This window comes from Phaenicophaeus curvirostris, chromosome 3, assembly GCF_032191515.1.
Source record: "Phaenicophaeus curvirostris isolate KB17595 chromosome 3, BPBGC_Pcur_1.0, whole genome shotgun sequence".
NCBI lineage: Eukaryota > Metazoa > Chordata > Aves > Cuculiformes > Cuculidae > Phaenicophaeus > Phaenicophaeus curvirostris.
The window spans coordinates 5,780,867-5,800,711 of record NC_091394.1 but is presented as its reverse complement, the minus strand read 5'-3'; the positions used below and the strand labels follow the sequence as shown (position 1 = coordinate 5,800,711).

The 19,845-nt window shown below is 38.1% G+C and overlaps 1 protein-coding gene across 2 annotated transcripts in view; it reads left to right on the top strand.

Annotated features, from left to right (window-relative positions):
* Positions 1 to 19,845, top strand: part of MBP (myelin basic protein) — an 88,310-nt gene that overhangs the window by 26,904 nt on the left and 41,561 nt on the right. For both annotated transcript variants that reach the window (XM_069853293.1, XM_069853292.1), the window contains exon 2: positions 3,688 to 3,778. In XM_069853293.1, coding sequence (XP_069709394.1) covers positions 3,688 to 3,778 — 91 coding nt within the window. The remainder of the gene's footprint in view (positions 1 to 3,687; positions 3,779 to 19,845) is intronic.

Genomic DNA, 19,845 nt, shown 5'->3' with positions numbered 1-19,845 from the left:
GCTATGAACAGGAATGATGAATGAGAGAAGGAAGTGGAGAAACGGCTATACTGCCAAAGCAGTTGTTTGTGTGCTTATGGTCTGTGGTGTCTCGCTGCATTTAAAACTTTTGATGTCAGTGTGCTGCTTTTCTGAAAACAAAGGAAATAAAAGATCTGCTTTTATTTGTGCCCTTGGGATGGAGCTAAACATACATTAGCTAAGTATGCAATAAGAAAACAGAATAGCTTGTAAAAGGCAGAAACGAGAGCACTGACAACATGAATCTCTGCTTCAGACTGCATTTATTTAATTCTCTTTTATATACAATGCTAATGCTTCTTAACCTCTTGGTTTCTGGTGAGAAGTTTTAGCTTTTCTGTGTGTATTTCCTTTGCAAAACGAAGTAATTTAGTAATAGCTTTATGGCTAAAGAAAAAGAAACAAGCTCTTCTTAACTAGTATGGAAAACTATCAAGATATTTTAGAAGCTGGCTTGAATACTGCAAAGTACAACTTGTCATTTCCAAGTCCTATGTTTTCTTGAGGAAATAGCTGCTTCAGTAAATGGAGAACGCTTCACTGCGCTACTTAGCCTGGTTTGTTACTGTAATGCGTGCAGAACACAGACCATTGTAACTCAGCATTTCTTAATATTTCCCATTTAGGTAAAGATCATCCGAGTAGACATTGATAGCAGAAAAATACAAACAACTCTGCTTCTTGCACTAATGGGTATATATATAGCCAAAACCTGATTGTTTATGTTGCTGTTTGTCACAAGGCATTGGGGAGCAGCTGCAACAGAAAGCTGGGCCAGAAAAAAAAAAATCTTGTAAAACTGTGGCAGATGATAATGCAATTTCTAATTATTATTAGGGCTGAGTCAAGAGCAGCTGTATATGCATGTATTCACATATATACAGTTGCAGCTATATACCCATCTTATTTTGTAACTGTTATATAAAAGGATAGAAATATTTCTAGTTGCTGACTGTTATGATGCTGTAGATGCTGGCTTGCTGTGTAGTATTTATGGTATTTTGGAGCATGAGTGGCCTGTTTCATGGAAAAATGCAATTCCAGTGTGCTTTGAAAGTTATCTTGGTGCTCTGTGGTTTCAACAGAATGGGGCATATCTTTTTCTGAAGTACAGGTTGGAAGCCTTGATTTAGAGAAGGGTCTAAGCATTCTGAGAATGCCCATCTCATCTCAAGAAACTTTACTTGAATTCTGGTTTAATTCTAGTTTTTAGTTGTGGTTGGGGAGATGCTTTCTGGGGAGAGTGAGTTTTTGTGAATTTAGGCGTATATAATATTTACTTCGCCCTAAAATCAGGTTAACGTATAGTTCTTAGGTTTAATTTCACAGTATTAGTTCCTATTCTGCCCATCACTTCTGAAATTGCATTGATTATTCAACATGAAAGTAAGAGCTAGGTAAAATTACGTTTACTATATCATGTACAAAGGGCCTTTACTTTATACCCAACCGCAAGCACTTTAAAATGCTTGTTTATAATATAGCTTTTTGCAAAGCTTCTTTTACATTGTTCTTTTACAGTGACTTTTCTTGTATTGTTTCTGGTAATGTGAATATTAGATATGCAGGTGATAATGTGTCATGTAAATTTTTTACTGCAAATGATAAAGCAAAAGAAATCTTTTTAGTGTTTATGTTTTATATTAGCAGCTGTGCCAAGGAGATTTACATCCAAACATGCACTGCTGTGTTTTGGACTGGTGTATCATATGACTTGCCTGTCAACATCTTGGAGCTGATATCTGTGAACACCAATATTGTGGTTTATCCAGGGAGCAGACAGCACAGCTGCTGTTTAGTTCTCTCCAGTGATTTAACTCAAACTGAAATATCTCAGGGCTCAGTCTTTCTAATTTCCCCAAGACTGTCTAAACCATGTTTTTAAAGTAAGGGAGACAAACATCTCCCTAGTAAGAACTTGGAGTGGCAACTCATTTCATAGACACTGCTGAGTTATCTGTTGTGTAGTGTTTGGTTGCTACTGCTCTTGGTGCCTTGCAGCAGGTTTCAGACTCTTTCAGCCGTTTCCCAAGAGAAACGAACACAGGGAACTACAATCCGTCTCCTCCTACACCACCAGCTTTACCGTACACTAAATACAATGGAATACACTTGCAAATGGAGCTAACAAGCACTGTCTTCTCAAAACCTAGATCAATAGGTCTGATGAGGAATTTGGCTGTCTCCTCCATCTGGGAAAGCCCTGAACTTAGACAAGACAAAATTCATGCAATGAGATGATCAAACCATGATGGCACAATTTTTGTTAGCTTTTTGTTTTGAGATTGGCTCACTCTATTGTAACAGATATTCTCTAGTAGGCTTCCTAGGTCTGTCTCTGATTTTTTTTTTCCTGACAAATCTAGCTGTCTTGCTTCAAAATCCCTTGAGTTTATACACCCCAAGTTTGTACTGCTGTGTTCTATAGGGTGGTTGGCAGACCTGATCTACCTCTTGTCTTATATCTTCTGGGTGGTTATTGATAAGAGGAAATAAGAGAACACTTAGTTTGCTGTGGTTTTGAGGGCAGAACCAATAGTTTTTATGGACAGATTCTATAGCAGCATTTTCAAAATGTAAGTCAGAATTTATAAACCGTGTGAAGGTAATTTCTCCAGAACATCACACAAAGTCTTCCAAATGAACATATACTTGATTAGAGTAGTATCATAGAATCATAGAATAATTGGGTTTGGACCTTAAAGATCATTTTATTCCAACCCTTCTGCCATAGGCAGGGACACCTCCCACTAGATCAGGTTGCTCAAAACCTCATCCAGCCTGGTCTTGAACACCTCCAGGGATGAGGTGTCTATGGCTACTCTGAGCAACCTGTTCCAGTGCCTGATCATACTCACAGTAAAAAAAATTCTTAATATCTAACCTGAATCTCCCCTCTTTCAACTTATAGCTGTTCCCCCCTCATCCTATCACTGAATTCCGTGAAAAAAGCCCCTTCTCAGCTTCCTATAGGCCCCCTTTAAGAACAGGGAGGCTGCTATAAGGTCTCCCTGGAGCCTTCTCTTCTCCAGGCTGAACAAGCCCAACTCTCTCAGCCTCTCCTTTAAAAAGCAAAGACATACTACATTTCTCTTTTTTTCCTTCCTCAACACTTAGTCAACTCTTTGAAGTATTATTTAGTTTTGTATTGGTCACTTCACATCCATCAGTCAACAGTTCACTGCATTTCTGCAAGCTTGCATGTACACGTACTTTTACCAAAGTAAAACATTTTTAAAACATGACTTATTTTTAATTTAGTAGTGATATAAATATTTAAAACTCAGCATTTCACAGGTTATGTTTTCTTCAGTCTTTTCTAGCTAGGGAATGAAATGCTTTGATTTGTGGCATTTTGAGTGCAGAAGCTGTTGACCTATTTCTGGGCCCAGTCTAACATCAGGTAGTTAATTGGCAGGTTTTTTTTCAGAAATAGATAAGTATCTATGCTTTAAGCAGTTAAGTAAGTTGCATGAGTTGGTTAAAGACTTGAAGATGGCTCCTCCTAAGCTCTCTTCAAATCTATCTTCTGATCTCTTGGTTCACTAAGTCAACAACAGAAAGAAAAGGAAATATGATAATGTGGGTAATTAAGAAATTTTAAAAAATGTTTCTTGTTAATAGCTATAAAAGAAGACCTAATTTGAAGAAATATTTGTTTTACAGAATGCTGAAACCAAGGTGGAAGAAGCAGCTCAAGAGAGTCCTAAAGCAGCCAGACTAACACAGCAGTCTTCAGAGGATAATGAAGTATTTGGTGAGTTACTGAGACAACTGGAAAATGTAATTTTATCTGTTAGTTCAGAAAAAAGAATTCCCACAAAGTCATTGTGATCTGCTTGATGTTGGTGTATGGCATTGGGGTATGGGCCAGATAGTTCCACAGAGACCTGGAAAGGTGGAGGAAAGGACCAAGAAATAAAAAAAAGAGGGATCAAAGGTCTAAAGTAAATAATCTCTGGTGAAAGAGATTCCCCACATAGAATAAAGACTGAATCAGAGTCTTCAATAACATTAAAGATGTATGCAGTAAGAGGGAAAATAAGATTTTCTCTGTCTGTGATTGATAGGACAACTGTTCTCTAAATAGCAGAAAGAAAGATTTGATTAAGTGTTTGGAAGGGGAATCCTAAAATGAATACTAGAACATTGGGATGCATCGTCTGGAAAGTGTGGAGATTCATCATTGCAGGCTTTTAAAAACAGGTTAGACAAGTAACTGTCTAAACTCATGTAATGTAGTTCATTTTGGAATGGATGGATGGACGGACGAACGGACGGACTAGATGGCCTTTGAGGATACTTGGAGACCTAAATATTAGATAGTTTTCTGTGAATGTCCATCATCTTTCCCTCCCCCTATAGGTTTTCATGGTGGTTGTTTTATTTGATCTGAAAGCTGTATTTGACCCATTCTTCTGCATTAAGATTTGGAAAAGAGACAGGAAAACCTTGTTATTCCAACTTTGTTGATTTTATTCCAGTAGAATTCAAATAAGAAAGCATTAGTCTTAAAATTAGTGCAGGACAGGTGAGGGTAAAGGTGAAAGTTTATAAGTTAATGTAGTATTTAGCTCCATTATATTCTGGAGTGGAAACTCAAGATCTGCAGAAGTCATGTGGATTTGATCAAGGCTTACTAGGTTGAAAACTTTCAGATGAGTCAGCTATTTATGAATACAGTAAGGAATTTTTTTCTTTCAAGGTAAAAAGGGTATGGAGTACAAATAATTAAATCTCTCTTACTATATATGGAAACAACGCTTGCGACCATTTAATCTTGTTCTGTTTAAAATCAGCTTTCCTCTCTGAGATAACGTAGCGTGATTGGCACATGAGCCTGAGTTCCTGGTATTAACATTTTCAGTACTGATCATATAATGCCAGTGTCTGAAGAATCCACAAGTGGACTTAAGAACTAGGTTTCATCTTTATTAATTCAGTGGTAAGGCTGTTACCTCATTTCCTCTGCATCTGCTCCGCCAGTTGTTTGCAGTAGATCCAGTGCTACTGGTTATAGAGCCCCAGGGCACTGTGTAATATGAGTCTCAGACAGTGCCCTTTCTCAATATGTATCTCTGGTTTTCTTTCTATGAGAATAATGGAGACAGCAAAGCAAGGAGATGTCCATTTGCCTCCTTTTACCAGCAAAATCTCAGGTTTTAAATGGTTTTCTGTGTCCTAGTCACTAGCCTCAAGTACCAATGAAATAAACCAGTAGCTGTTTAAGCCTGTGGTCCATATAGGGACCGTGAACTTAAAAAATGGGAATTAAAAAAACCTGAAGTAGACTTAAATTCACCATCCAATGATCCATACCCTCACTGCAAATTCTTCTAGGAAGTTAAGAATGTTGACATGCAGTGTACTGCATGTTCTTTAAAGCTAATAATTTACTAACAAATTGCTAAATAATTTCAAATCTGTGACCTGACTTGCTTATCTAAGATAAACCAATGATCGACCTTTGCTAACTTGTCACAAGGAAAATTTCTTTCCAGCTTCAAAACCGATCAGAGTGTAGCATCCGATGTTAACCTTTTTACCACTTTTGGTTTGGTTTTTTTTTTTAAGATTAGATGAAAATGGCAATACAAGAAGAGGAAATGTGGTGCAAGTAGAATCTATAATCTTCTTTTTCACCCTGGTTAAGTGAGGAAATTAAAGTGAACTGAAGGTGCAAACGAAACCACTCTAGTGTGAGATGCTCTGAGAGTCAGGGAGGAAATTGTGGCGGATACAAGTTTTATGTCTCTGTCTCTGAGAATGATGTTGTTGTATATTCCTGCCTTCCCCTGCAAGTCTGAGAAATTTCTGAAGCCTTTCAGATCCACCTCATATTGTAGAGGATAAATAATAAGCTTGAAATGGTTTTCCCTAGGTGATTTACTTGTTGTCCTGTGACTTAAATGATTAGATTACAGACCTTGATCAGTTATTCTCCCTCTGACTTGCTCTATTTCAAGCTTTCCTTCATTTCATTCTTCTTTTTCTCCCCAGTGATGTTAATTATAATGAACATCAAGTATGCACTAGGAGCTGGTTAATTTATAGCTTCAGCTGGTCCCTCCTTAGAGCACTGACTGTCCCTCTTCACTGAGCCACCCGGTGGCAGCAACTGCCAGTCCCTGGCAGCCACCAGAATGCCTGGACTGCCAGGTCAAAGGCCTTTTAGCAAAGGGAACAGAAATCTCTTGTTTTGCTCATCACCCCTCTCTCCAAGGTTAGTGTTGTCTTGGACCAGATAACAATATGATTTTTCAGGAAAAGGGAATTTGATGCAGAGTGGACCACATGGAGTAGATACAATTGCTAGAGATGACTGTACAGAAGATATCTGTGTAAGTGTGTTCTCTGCAGTCTTTAGCAATTCGGTACAGTTTTGGAGGCAAGCATGTTATTAGTTATTGAAAATGGTGTGGTGCTAAAGAACCAGGTGTGGATCTCTCTCTCAAGTCTGCTAGACCCAATAGCATTCTTTGTAGATACAAGCAAGGATTGGTCCAGTACTGTGGAGGGCCATGTTTGAGAGACCATGACTATCTTAGTTTTTTTCTTTGCGTGAGTTGGATTTGGGAATTACCATTCTGAAGAGCTGTTTTGTATTTCTCTTTCGTATTAATTTTTTTACTGGGGTATACATGAAAAGTTATTACTAACAATGAAGCTGCATTGTACCAGGTGGTTTATGAAACAAACAAACAGACAAGTCAGGTACGTCTTGTGTTTCAGAGAGCTAATTCTCAAAGGTTACAAACTTTATACAAGGGAATAGGGTGGAGAAATGGAGCAGAAGGGCAAGGCTACTGGTGAGAAAAGAAATCTAGTCTGTACAGTAACGGTATTTGTAACAGTGAAATTCTGAATTAACAAGAGTTAGTTTTGTTTGTCCTTTGAAAGGATTTTCTTGTGACACCCAACAGAGTTCTGTTGTCTTATATGTACTGAATATGTATCTGTGATGTGGAACTAGAATGTCTTGCTGCTACGAACTTCTGTTGAACTTGCACGTAGTCAACATGGTCTCTGTTGCAACCAGTATGTAGTCAGAAAAGGATTGTGAATGACCGCTCAGTCTAAGGGAGAGAAGAAAATTGCTGAGTAGAGTGCAATGCATTTGAAGAAGTGGATCAGGAGGTGACCGCTGACCTTACTTCCAGAGATAATTTTCAGAAAATTAGGAGATCCATTGCTACTCCACAACTGTGAGACAAAAGCAGGGGTGGGGCAAACGGGGCAAAATTCTGACAGGGAGGATTGGACCTTCTTTTGGTGCAATTCCTTATTTTAGTAATTTGGAGAAGGAAACCCACAGATTTTTATTGATACTTTTTCTCCATGGGGCAGAACTAGCATACAGGTAAGGAAAAGTTTGCTGTGAGGGAACTGTGACACATTGACAGTATATTCCCCTTTCTGATAGCAGTGAAAAGTCAAAGTGTAGAAACTGTTCAAGATAGAGTAAGTCTCGATCTTCTAAAATAGGAAAGTTTCATTTCTGTCTAGTAGATGGGGTCCAAAATTATATCTGTAGATACAGCCATGGTTCTTCATGGCTTAATGCTTTCCCGTGATCCACGCTGTGAGCAGGACCTGTACTGTGGGGTTTGAGGGGCTTTTTTGGTTATTGTTTGGATTTGGTTTGGATTTGTGTGTGTTTTATTTTAATAAAAAAGATGAAATGAATTCTTTTTTCTTTTGTTTTCTTTTCCCTCTAATAGGAAGGATAGGAGTTGTAGAGCTTAATTTTTTCTTTCGCTTATGCAAAGAGGTAAGCTTTATTCTGAGTGTGGCAAGTGACACTGAATGCAGCAACATCCATCATGCTGCCATTTCAAACTGCAGTACTGGCTACATCCTGAGGTATCTTTTTGTATGAAGAGCTCAGATATAGCTAGAAACCATACATTCAGCACAACTCCCCAGAAACCCTGACTGGCCCTGATTCATTGCTTATGCTGATGCCTGCTGCTGTGTCCTACGTAGAATGACTTGGGGATAGTCGTATAACCCACGCAGGCTGAAGAACTTCTGTCTCCATGAGATTTCCATCTGTAGCAGCTTGACAGATGTAGTTGCGTTTACCGTGCACCTCCCTTAACATGCCAGGACGAGGGTGTCCACACCTAGGAATTATTGGATTCTCCATATCAGATGCCAGTTTGGAGTTGGGGGGGATGTTCAATTGAGGATTTTTTGATGGTGGAAATATATATGATTATGGGTTATATCTGTACGGATTTCTCATTCTTCTTGTATTTGTTTTTGGTTTTTTATTATTGTTTTAAAAAGGTAGGGAGCAGACTGCAAAAGGTGGAGCTGGAAGGCATCTAGCAGCTGCTCGCTGCAGTACCTTGATCAGGAGGTGATGCAGTGGTGTCGGGAGCTTGCTAAAAGCTGAGGGTTATAGGAGTTCAGTGACCTTCTTACTGGGCAGCTTCTCTCTTTGTAAACAAAATCAATTGTGGGAGGCAAGCTGAGACTTTAATGCAAAATAACAGCATGTTTACACGAAAAAATAAATCTGGTGAGACAGCAAACTGTTCCAAAATAGATGTTATTACCACGTTCGTTGCAATTATTGCCTATTGCATGAGAGGTAAATGGAGGAATTTAGTCTCCTGTATTTTTTTCTTTATAAGCCAAGTAATGATGCTGTTCTTCCAACTGTCCACATATTTCCACTTCCCTTCACCACCTCTTTCCTTTTCCCAGTTTCTTGCAAGACTTAACTTGTCTGCTTCCATCCAGAGACAACTGGCTTTTCAAAATTACACCACCAAGACTGGATTAACTTTCTGAGACAGAAAGAATAGATTTACATTTCACCAAATAAAAATGCTTGGAATTTTTTGTGCAGTTTCTGGATCTCAGAAGGAGGTGATGAATACTGCTCCCACCTTTCTCTTCTTGGTATTTTATATGGCCACCTAAGGCACTGCTAAAAAATATTAATTAATTAAGTATTTAAAGGGAGAGGGCTGAAACTCTATTCTTGAAAGATTTTGTGTATTAGAAAATGCTATTTGAAAACTGTGTGTGGGAAATCTTGCCCAGTTAATATATGGAAAAGAGAAGCCAGAGCCCAGAGAACTGCTGTCGTGGAAAGAGAACCACAGCATTTCATAAGCAGTGGGCTGACTGGTGGCATTTTATTATTTTAGGGTTTGAAACTTTTTCTTAAGTATTGATATTTGCATTCTAATGTTAATTCTGTGGTTGATTTTGTTAAGTCTTGTTTATTGTGGGTTTTCTTAACAAACGTGTTTTTTTCTGGCAACCATCTGAAACTATAAACAGTGACAGTAGCTCTTGGACTCCTAACTAGTTAATATGCCATTTGAACTCATGTACTGCTCTACAGTAACGTGAAAACCTTTTAAGATTACTTTCAGCATGGCAGTAATGTTTACCACAAAATTAGTACATAAGCACTTAAAGGCCTTTTAACAAGTATGATTTGGTATGATTTTTCTTTTTTTCTTGTCTGTACCACATACAAGTTCCATGCATTAATGGAGGTTTGGGGTTTTGTCTTCTTTCAAAGGGACTAGAGTTTTCACTAGATTTCATTTGCATAGGCAGGGATCTGAGCCAGTGATGCCTGTATTTTTAGCAGTGTAGGGCTCAGGAGCCTTGCTCACTGTAATTAATCAGCACAACAACAGTATAATAAATGACTTGCTCGTTATTTTAATGCTTTCTGTACAATGTACAGGAGCTGCAGATTTTTTTTCCTCTTGTTTATTCAGTAAGTGAGTCTAAATGAGAGATGGCGATGAGCACAATAGGCATTTACCATCCTATTGTTTTATCCAGAGCGCACATTGTAGCTGATTTTAAAAGTGAGAATGGCTAAGGGTGGTCTAATGTCACATGTTCCTGGGTGGTGATATGAGGCCTTTGGCTAAATAGCTAGCTAACAAAACAAGTTACTCCTTTCCCAGTGCATTTTCCCTTTGTCCTGTTAGCAGGCTGCAGCCCAAGGGACTGTTCTCTTTGCACAGAAGAAACAGAGTCCTTAGTGTTATCTGTCACTGATACTTGCGTACCATCCAGTTTGGTTAAGGCAGGATTTTATCTGTAAGTAAATTAAAAGTGCTTCTGAAGGATCTTTATTTTGGGGAAAGTAGCTGGGATGTGGCTGTTGTCCTATTTCCAATTTTGTTGAGGCTGAAAGAACACTCAGTTCTGGTTTGAGTGAAATAAGAAGCAGAACAGTCCTCCATGGGCCAACTGCTCTTCTGTCATGTTAGCTGAAACAGATGTGGTCATTAAAGTTTAATTGCAATGTGACTCACTTTTGTAAAGCAAAGGGTAGAAGAGAACAAGAATGAGGTTTTGTACAATCTGTTAGGAGAATACAGAAACACCAGCTGAGGTTGATAATTCTTTTGTTTCTTAAAAAAATATTATAAATATGAAAACCACCAACTTAGGCTTCCTGTATAATAAGAATTATGGAATTCTGTTGGGTAATTCCTGGATCAAATCCATGATAACTGATTTAAGCCAGAATAGTGTCCTATTGCAAGAATTGTGCAAAAAACAGTGGATTCTTCTCGGGTTTCCAGTGGTCAGTTATCCTGGTTAAAAAGAGGCACCTTACTGATGGTCTAGCTCCCATAATTGCCTCTGATTGTGCAATCAGGCTCCATTGGGCTGCCCATAGTGCGTATCATGGATTTTTTCTTATCTGAATTCAAAAGACAAACTCAGGGGGAAGGGAATACAGAGGTAAACATCTTGCTCTCATAAATACAATAGGTCCACTACTAAACCATGTCCCTGATCGCCTTATCTACCCATCTTTTAAATACCTCCAGGGATGGTGACTGAACCACCTCCCTGGGCAGCCGGTTGCAGTGCTTGATAACCCTTTCAGTGATGAAATTCCTCCTGATATCCAATCTAAACTTCCCCTGGTACAACTTGAGGCCATTTCCCCTTGTCCTATTGCCTGTCACTTGGAGAAGAGACTAACACCCACATGGACGCAACCTCCTTTCAGGTACTTGTAGACAGTGATTGGGTCTCACCTTAGCTTCCTTTCCTCTAGGCTAAACAACCCCATTTCCCTCAGACACATAGAATCATAGAATCATCATAGAATAACCAGGTTGGAAGAGACCCACCAGATCATCGAGTCCAACCGCTCATAGGGCACCTCTCATAGGGCTTGTTCTCCAGATGTTGTAGCTGCATCTTCTCATCCAGCAGCAGTTCTGTGAAAGTATGAGACTTAGTATGTGATGGGTGAAGCTCTGGAAGGGTCAGCCAAGAAGCAGTAAGCCCACTGTGGAAAGATAATGGAAGCAGAGAATGACAGCATATTGTGAACACCCCACACAAACTGTTTGGTGGTGAACCTAAAAAAATATTTTTATTTCTGTGCTGAGTTAATCTAAATGCTTCAGCTCAATGTATGACGTTTGCAACTGTGTCCACGAGACTGTGAATGAGTCTAATGGTATTGGAGAGCAAAAGCAAGAAGGAACATAGAGCTTTTGAATGAGCAAATGAAAATTTGCAGGGCTTGGCATCTGTTGGCTTCCCCTTGGCACTCCCATCTATTTATCTTGGAGCTCAGTGAAACTGCAGGGCACCAGTAATGTGTCAGGCAGCAAATCCATCCCATACGTGAAGCTATGACTATCTGTGATGCATTTGTTCAACAAGGCTGACTGTGGTTTGGCTTAACTCCTTCAAGTTCATATCTTGGCAGCAGTTCAGTTTTATGAGCGTGATAGTGTTCCTTTAAATGCTGAAAAGGAGGCACAGAACAGAAATTCACATCTGAGGTATCTATTTTTGATGAGGAAAAATAGCAGTGAAAAGGACTAGTATTTACTGGTGTGCACACACTGGTACTTGTACAGAAACATCCTGGTGGCGACAAGACTGCAGTCACTTACAAGCTTACGAGGAGCAGAGAACAGCCATGATAATGCTGCTCTTTATTTTCAGTGCTGTTCAGAGCAAGTTCCCTCTCTAGAGCCTTCCCTATGCTTCTCTTCCCTGTTGCCAATGAAATACTTGGCTTTCTGTAGGCCTTTTAATATTCTCACTTAATTAAAAGGAACCATTTTTCTACTGGATACTAAGTATCTCCATCAAAACAGGAAAGTTAAATTAGTCTAATTTATTCTTTTTTTTAGTAGCTGTTATACGCTGTGGTTTTTTTTCTTCTTCTTTTTGATCCTTCTTGCTGTAGCATCTTAAAATTTCTGCTGTGTTTGATATTAACCATGGAAAACTAATAATGTTCCCAGTAATGCTGACAAGGAGGATTGCAGCAGAAATCAGCATTTTAAACGCTAAACTCAGTTGTTTAAACAAATGTGTATGGACTCTGTTACAAAAATACTTTTAAATCTCTGTTTATCTGAAGTGACTTCAGTAGAAACTGGCTACAGATAAAAAGAGTTCTCATTTCTGTTCTGAAAGATCTGTAATAAGATTTTCTTTTTAGCCATTTCTTGTAGAAAAGTGATTGAATATGCTCTTGAAATAAAAGTGATAGGTTTGGGGCACCTAACTAAGCCACCACGCATTACCATAAACAGACTTGGTTTCACTGAATTCAGTGGAGACAAAATGAAAATATTGATGCTTCTAAAATAAATACTTATCATTTAACAAAATATTCCTTCCTTTAAATAAGTGGAGTTTCCCTATATGTTTATCAGGATGTGGTGACTCTATTTACCTTGATTTATCTACACAGAAGCTGCTCGTTTTCCAGGAGAAAGAGATTTCCATTTTCTTGTCTGCAGACGCCTTGCAACCCAAAGTCAAATGGGAGGAGTAAGGAACTTGATTCTTGAACTGTTGAAGGATTAAGTTTCAAATGCAATTCTGATGCTTGTTAACTAACGTGAGCAGACTGAGTTTCTCATGAAGCCTTTTTTGGATGGGATTAGTTCTACACATGATACATTTTTGCCTCCTCCTGCCTCGCCTGTTCATCAGGTCTGAAATGTTCCAGTTTTTCATTTTTATGAAGCAAGATCATGGCACGAGCAGGACTGCCACATTGGAAGCGCTATTTTGTTAGCTTTTACTTTCTTTCAGGCTGTCCTTTGTTTTGCGTGTCATCTTCAGTCTCATATATAAGCTGTCTATCCTTAAATAGACCCTCTTGCTTGGTTGCTGGATTTTATTGCTATGGTATCACATTCCTTCTGCATTTGTCAACACAGGGAAATCTTTTATGAAATAGGATGAAACAGAAAGCTTAACATGTGTGGGAACCAATTATACAGAAAGCCTAATTTCAGTCTGAATCTCTTACTCAGCATGAGATATAAATTCTGAAGTTTTACTTAGTTTATTTGCCAAAATTTTGTGAAATAATTTTACTGCTCTCTTTCAAAATATGCAATTCCAATATGAAGATTTGAAAGCAAATTTCTTTCAGGATCCGTGCTGAAGTAAAACCCTCAACCCAAAAACTGTCAGGACCCTTGAAAAATTAAAGCTTTTCTCTTCTTCTTTCCACCAAATTACTTTGCCCTTGCTGTGAGGGATCAGTGGTTAGCCAGCTTTACTGTGAACTGGGCAGGCTATAAAGGGACAATGATAAATGAACATAAACAGAGGAACTTCCTCAGATTTCAGCACAAGTAGGAATATACTTTAATACTTTGAAATATTAGCCAGACTTTTCCACCGATATTTTAGTGGATCTGGGCTTAAAGTGAGAATCAGAAGACTGGACGAAAGGACCTCCAGCAGAGAGGGGTTGGCTCTGTTTCCATATGCCAGCAACAATAAATCTGGCTTCTATTTCAAAATGAGGGCTCGCCTCATTGTAGAAATCTGTGTTTAGTGGCCTGTTTTCAGGATGTGAATCGGGCTGATCAGTGGAATTGCACCTAATTAACAGGGTTTTCTGAAAGGGGGAAGCCCAGGAGCTGAGACTTTTAAACACATGCATGCTTGGGATATTTCTTTTTAAGCACTCTAATTATTTTCATGGTGCACGTGACATTTTTCCTCTATTACTAAAATTCCATCATCCATGTGCAGTCTCATTTCTAGCATTATTTCTGTTATTATTCATAGTGCAGAAACACCTGGTTGAGGACTAGGACTTCACTAAGCCTATTATCTATAAACATAATGGAAAGACTGTAAGAAAGTTGCTCTGTACCTATTACAGCCAATTCCTGCTTCCCAGAGTAAGTACTTTCTCTGCCAGGCAAACTACTTTTGAACAAAGGAGTTTGTTACTGACTAACTGTAGTGCAAGTATCAAATTGCACTGTTTTTTGCAGATGAAGTGCAATTTCTCAGTAAAGCCTGTTCTGCTTGAAAAAAACCAGTAGCAGAATCACAGCAGCACAGTTATTCTATTTAGGCGTGTGTTCCATTAGCACCATCTCACACATGCCAGTCATGCTCTGAACAGAGTTCCAGCTGCAATGTTATACCTGTACCAATATAATTCTGCTATATATAGTTCTATATATAGTTCTCTCCAGCCCTCCTCATCAATATTTTGTATTGACTTGTAATTTTTCTTTAAATTCTGAATAATTATAAGGAGTGAAGCAAGTCTTTCTAGATTCCAAGTGACATTTTCCCCACCCGCTTCTTTTTCTTTAACATATGTGCTGATTACAAACGTCTCCTGCAGTGAAAATACAAATTTCTAATGTATTTTCTTCATTCCCGTAAAAGGACCCTTTATAGCACTACTTAAAGTTAGGGGTACTTTTTGTGAGATTTCTGGGTCTGTTCTTGCAAATTATTTTCAAGATTACAATAAAAAGAAAAGAAGAAAAAGAAAGCATGCAGAGCTTCCCCCCTCAAGAAAACAGGAGTGAACATCTTGAAATCAGCACGTTGCTCAAAATCGCATTCTGCTTTAGCTGGTCATCGACTCCCCAGCCTCTTTGTAATAAATCACTACTGAGATATACAAATATCTGACTCTTTTTGTCAGCTTCCTGTGTTTTTCAGAGTATCATAATCATATTCTTTACCAGGAATTAAGTGTGGGAAAAGGCTGAATATAAGCTAGCTGGTTATAGCAGCTATTTTTTTCAGAACATTTTCTCCACCATCTATATTAGTCTGCTTATGTTGACATAATTGTGATGCAGTGCTGCAACATAAAGGCTTCTAGTTTTAGGTCCAGTTTCATAATTCAAATATTCTGATTTAAATAAAAATATAACCCCTTTAATTTAACAGATTTTATTGAGGAAATATAGAAATATTTGATCCTTATGATGGTTTTAGTTAGGTGTTTTATTTGCTTTTTAAATAAAGGAATAAAAAGGGGGTTGATTCAGAGGTTCTGAGTCAGAATATTGGAAAGGTGTATTTTTTTTCCTATAATGTTAAGAGAAAAAATATCTATGCAAAATAATGATGTTTTATCTGAGTGAAGTATCCTAATACGTTTTGGTCATAGAACTTTTACCAGGATCGTGTCTTTCTGAAAGTTGAAGTTTATTTGTGTGAAGTGTAGGTTTTTTTTAGAATCCTCCTTAAAATGCTGTGGTTACCATAGTACATTTATTTTAGAGGATGTTATTTATACACAAAAATAAGGAATCATGCTAGTAAACTGTGTTTTCCATACACAGGGAGAAATGAAGTGCAGCTCTAGTTAGGGGGAGGAATTTGATAAGGCAGATTTATGTCCCTTTGTGCACTGTAGTTGCATCTTTTTAATTCCTAGTGGGGTCTAGGCTGGTTTGTGTTAATCCAGAGAACAGTAATGTGAGTACAGTGGAGACACATAGGCAATTTCCTCAACCCTCTCAAGCTTAAGTTGGAAAGGGCATCAGTCTTCTGCAGATTTTAACACATAGTACTGATTCAAGTTCTTGCCTACATTCTACTTGTGCTGAAGTGACATGAATCAGTGGTGGATTTATTCTTTTTTTTAATGAATATTTGTATGGGTAAGAGACTGGGTGTTTCATTTTTGAGATTAATGGTAAACAATCTGATGTTTTCAACTGAACAATTTGAGAGTCATTAAAGTGCATCACGTAACTTGAATGGCATATTGTAAAACAAATTTTAAGTCAGAAATAAAAACTCATGTATTCTTTGGAGATGGTAGGACAGGACAGCATGGAGTATCGTTATCCTTTGCTGATTACATTATCTTTGTGTGCAGCTTTTTAGCCTAGTGCTTGTGGTAAGAGTTTTCCTTGTGTTTCAGAGTGGTTTGGGTTTTGGTATTTTTGTCTCCTTGTACTAAAAGCCTTGGATCAAATGCACTTAAAGGGTTCTACCTGTGGTTTGGAGAGAAAGAGATGGATTTGGAATTAGAAACACAGTTGTATCTATTTTGTCATTCTTAAGACTGCTTCACCCTTCAACACGCAAGCTCTCAAGCTCGTAATCCTTAAGTAAAGGTTTGCTTGTATACTTATACCTTCTAAATTAGCCAGGTTGTTAGTGAATTCAACTGTCGTCTGAAAATGCAGAAAAGAAATTCCAGGTCTGTGAAAATCCTTCACTTAAGCTGTCCTGCCAGCAGTTCCACCTCGGCCTTTATATGTGATAGCCAACATATCCAAGATGACCTCAACTCTCAGGGGAACATAAGAATAGAGGCATTCTCTGCGTGCATGAGTGGTTAGAATAACACTGTGCTTAGTGATCAAATGAACAATCCCTTTGAGCTTTCGAGATAGTACCCCCTCTCACAGGGCATCGGAAAGCATTTCTTTAACAATTATGCAACAACAAAGCACAATAGGGTCACTGGTTGTCATCATTTCTTTCTGAGGAGAAAAGTCAGAGTTGGTATGTTACCTTGTTGTTACAATCTCAAATTAAACCACTTGGCAGTCAAGGAATACAGCCTAATCTACTGCCAAATCCCTGGTATTAGTGGAACAGGCTGCTTCATAATTAAGTGTTCAAGATGCTTTTGTCCGTTAACCCATAGATTTTTGCAAAGATTTCATCTCCCTGGTGCTTGGGTTTTTTTTCAGTCCCTTTTCTGGCCTTGCCTGCTTTGCATTAAGCAGCTTAAAAATCCACCTGGTGTAAACAGAAACAGTACCACCAACTCTGTTTTTCTTTTGCTCTGAGTTATTTCTCTAACATATTTACTGAGACTTATTCTCAGTGTGTGACTGTGCTATTTTACTGCTGTTGTCTGCTTAGCTTACCATCAATCTTTTTTTCTGTGTTTTTCTCTTCCAATTTTCTTCTCACCTACTGATCCATTTCTTTCTGTCAGAACTGCCTTGGCTGTACTTGCATCCTTCCATTTGGCTTTTTTTTTCCTTTTCTTCATTATTCTCTTCTGTTCTTCATAGCCTTCCTTTACTGCCAGGGGTCAAATCTGCTTCACCCACTTTTAAGCAGTGATTCTACCTGCAAACAACCAAAATTCTCCTTCTGGTGAGCTTCTTGATTATTAACGTGGATGTTAGTGCAACCGTATTACACAATATTAGCCAATAGCAGCTAGTCCATCTCTCTTCTCATATCCCTGAACATCAGAAAAAGAAAAAAGGTGGGGGGAAGGAAGTCAGTATGTTAAGGGTCCATTTTAAAGTTAATTGGGTCTTTCTTTTTTTGGTTTTTAAAAAGACAAATGCCCTTATTAGTAGTAAACTGGACTGTATGATCTCAAAGGTTTTTTGCAAGGAAGCAATTCTGTGATTCCATGATGTGATGTACGCTGCATGTGAGATGCTGCAAGCCACAGGCCAGCAAATATTCCAGCCTTACATAGATGAATACTGCAAGTTGACCGGGCTTAACTGCACTGCTCGAGGCTATTGTGGCAATTCTGCTGTAGTAACAAATTCTGGTCAAGTTTTGAGATATCTTGCACAACAGCACATCCTTGAAAAAGAAAATTTCTCTGAAAAGTTTCTTCTAACAAATCATACCCTTTTCTGATAAAAGTTCTTGTAGTCAATGAGTCTTAGACCAGATTTTTGAGCCTAAAGCAGAATTAACAGAAGTGTACTATCTTTCTGAATAGCAAAATAAATTATGAACATAACTAGGTAAAGTCTGTTACAAGTTGGTTAAACGTTCCAGAACTTATAATACTCCATTGTTTAATGATTCATTTGCTTAACAATTAATAGTAATCTAAATCTCAGTTGAAAGTGAAATCTGACCCACTATCTCTAATCTGCTTACTAGACAGAGGGGGTTTATTTATAGTTGCTTAGATAGAAGCAATTTTTAAGTAAAATAATGTCAATAGAGGAAAAAGATACTTGTGCTATAAAAATGCCACTGAAGAATTTTCATCCTGAAATACATTTCATAAACCACAAACCCCTTGTATGTTGCAAAGCACAGATCTTAACTTAATCTATTGAGCCACTGCACTCACTACTAATAAAACAAGCTATGTTATTTTGGTCTTATGGTTATTATCAGAAGTTTTATTAAACATTTTTAGCAAAGACGTGGCATCCCTGAAATACTGAAGCTTTAAGAAAGCAATGCTGGCTTGCCATCAGTCTCCTAAGCACATTATAGACCATTTCGCCAATGTACAGTGGTTGAATATTCGAAAGTCAAAGGAATTAGCCAACGGAAGAACTTTAAAAAATGTTAAGCGAATCAGTTCAGTTCACTTTTGGAATTCTTTTCTTGAAATCTGAAAACTAATAAAAATGCCAAGATTTTTTGTGTGTGTGCAAACATGTATTTGTACGACACACAAGTGTTGCACAGTTAGACAGCAGCAGAATAAATACAAACATAAAGAAATATTCTGTGTTCTTTTGGGTCTTTGCGTTGCCTAATCTGTTCTTTACAGATCACAAAGAATAGATGTAGAAGAGTATAATCTTAAACAAAATTGCTGGCTCTCAGCCACTGAAATGGGCCTTGACTTAATGTTTGTATACCTTGTTTTACTGGCCTTTTTCTTCCCCCTCTGCTTCTCTCCCTGCTAAATTAGATTGATGCTGCCAGCTTACTGTCTTCAGGCCAAGAACCAGATTTTTACTTTTGTATTTACACTGTTTATCTGTATTTCAGGTTTGTCTGTAACTTTTAGGAAAGGGACTGAATTTCAGTCTTAGCCTTAGGTATCCGTACTCTCTAGCTCTTCCTACCGATGCTACTGCTTGGAGAGAGTTTTGTGCTCTGGTAGTAGTCTCAAAGCATCTTGTTTGTCGCTGATCCTTTTGCTCTTACCACTTCAGAAAAATCCAATACCAGCAGTTATCTGCATGTAATCTGTTTTATGTCCTGCTTTGCCTCGGGGTCCCTTGGTGCTGTTAAACCCTGACAAATTAGGCTGACATGTGCTTGCAGCTTCCTTCGTCTGAAATTGGGCTCTGTGTAGATTGAGACATTTGTAGTCTGGACTGTAATGAGCCAGTTGATTTAATGAGAACTTTGTTCAACTGCATAAAGGTTAAACGTTTCTTCATACAAAAGAAATTGCTCTCAAATTCCAGTGTTGTTTTATTTTGCTTAAAATTAAAATTGAAGTCTAGGTTTCATTAAAGCAGAGAGTCTTGCAGTGGAAATGTAATAGTCTTTTATGCATAAAGATGAAGGCTATTTTTATAATAGAAGCACATGATGTCAAGTAGGTAGAAATGACTTTGAGCTTAAGATTTTTTACATTTTGTTTTTGCACTGCCTTGCAAATAATTATCTTCATTGTGCTCTATTCTCAGTTGAGGCACCATCTTGCAGAATTCAGGGTTTTACTGTGCTCTGTTTGTGCCGGTTACACTGCCCAACTTTAAAGTTTTGAAGTAAAACTCTGCTTTACTTTAAAGTAGATCACTGACAAAGGCATCTTTAACAGGGAACATTCACACAGACAATAGCATTGATGCTGTAGGATAGTCTGGT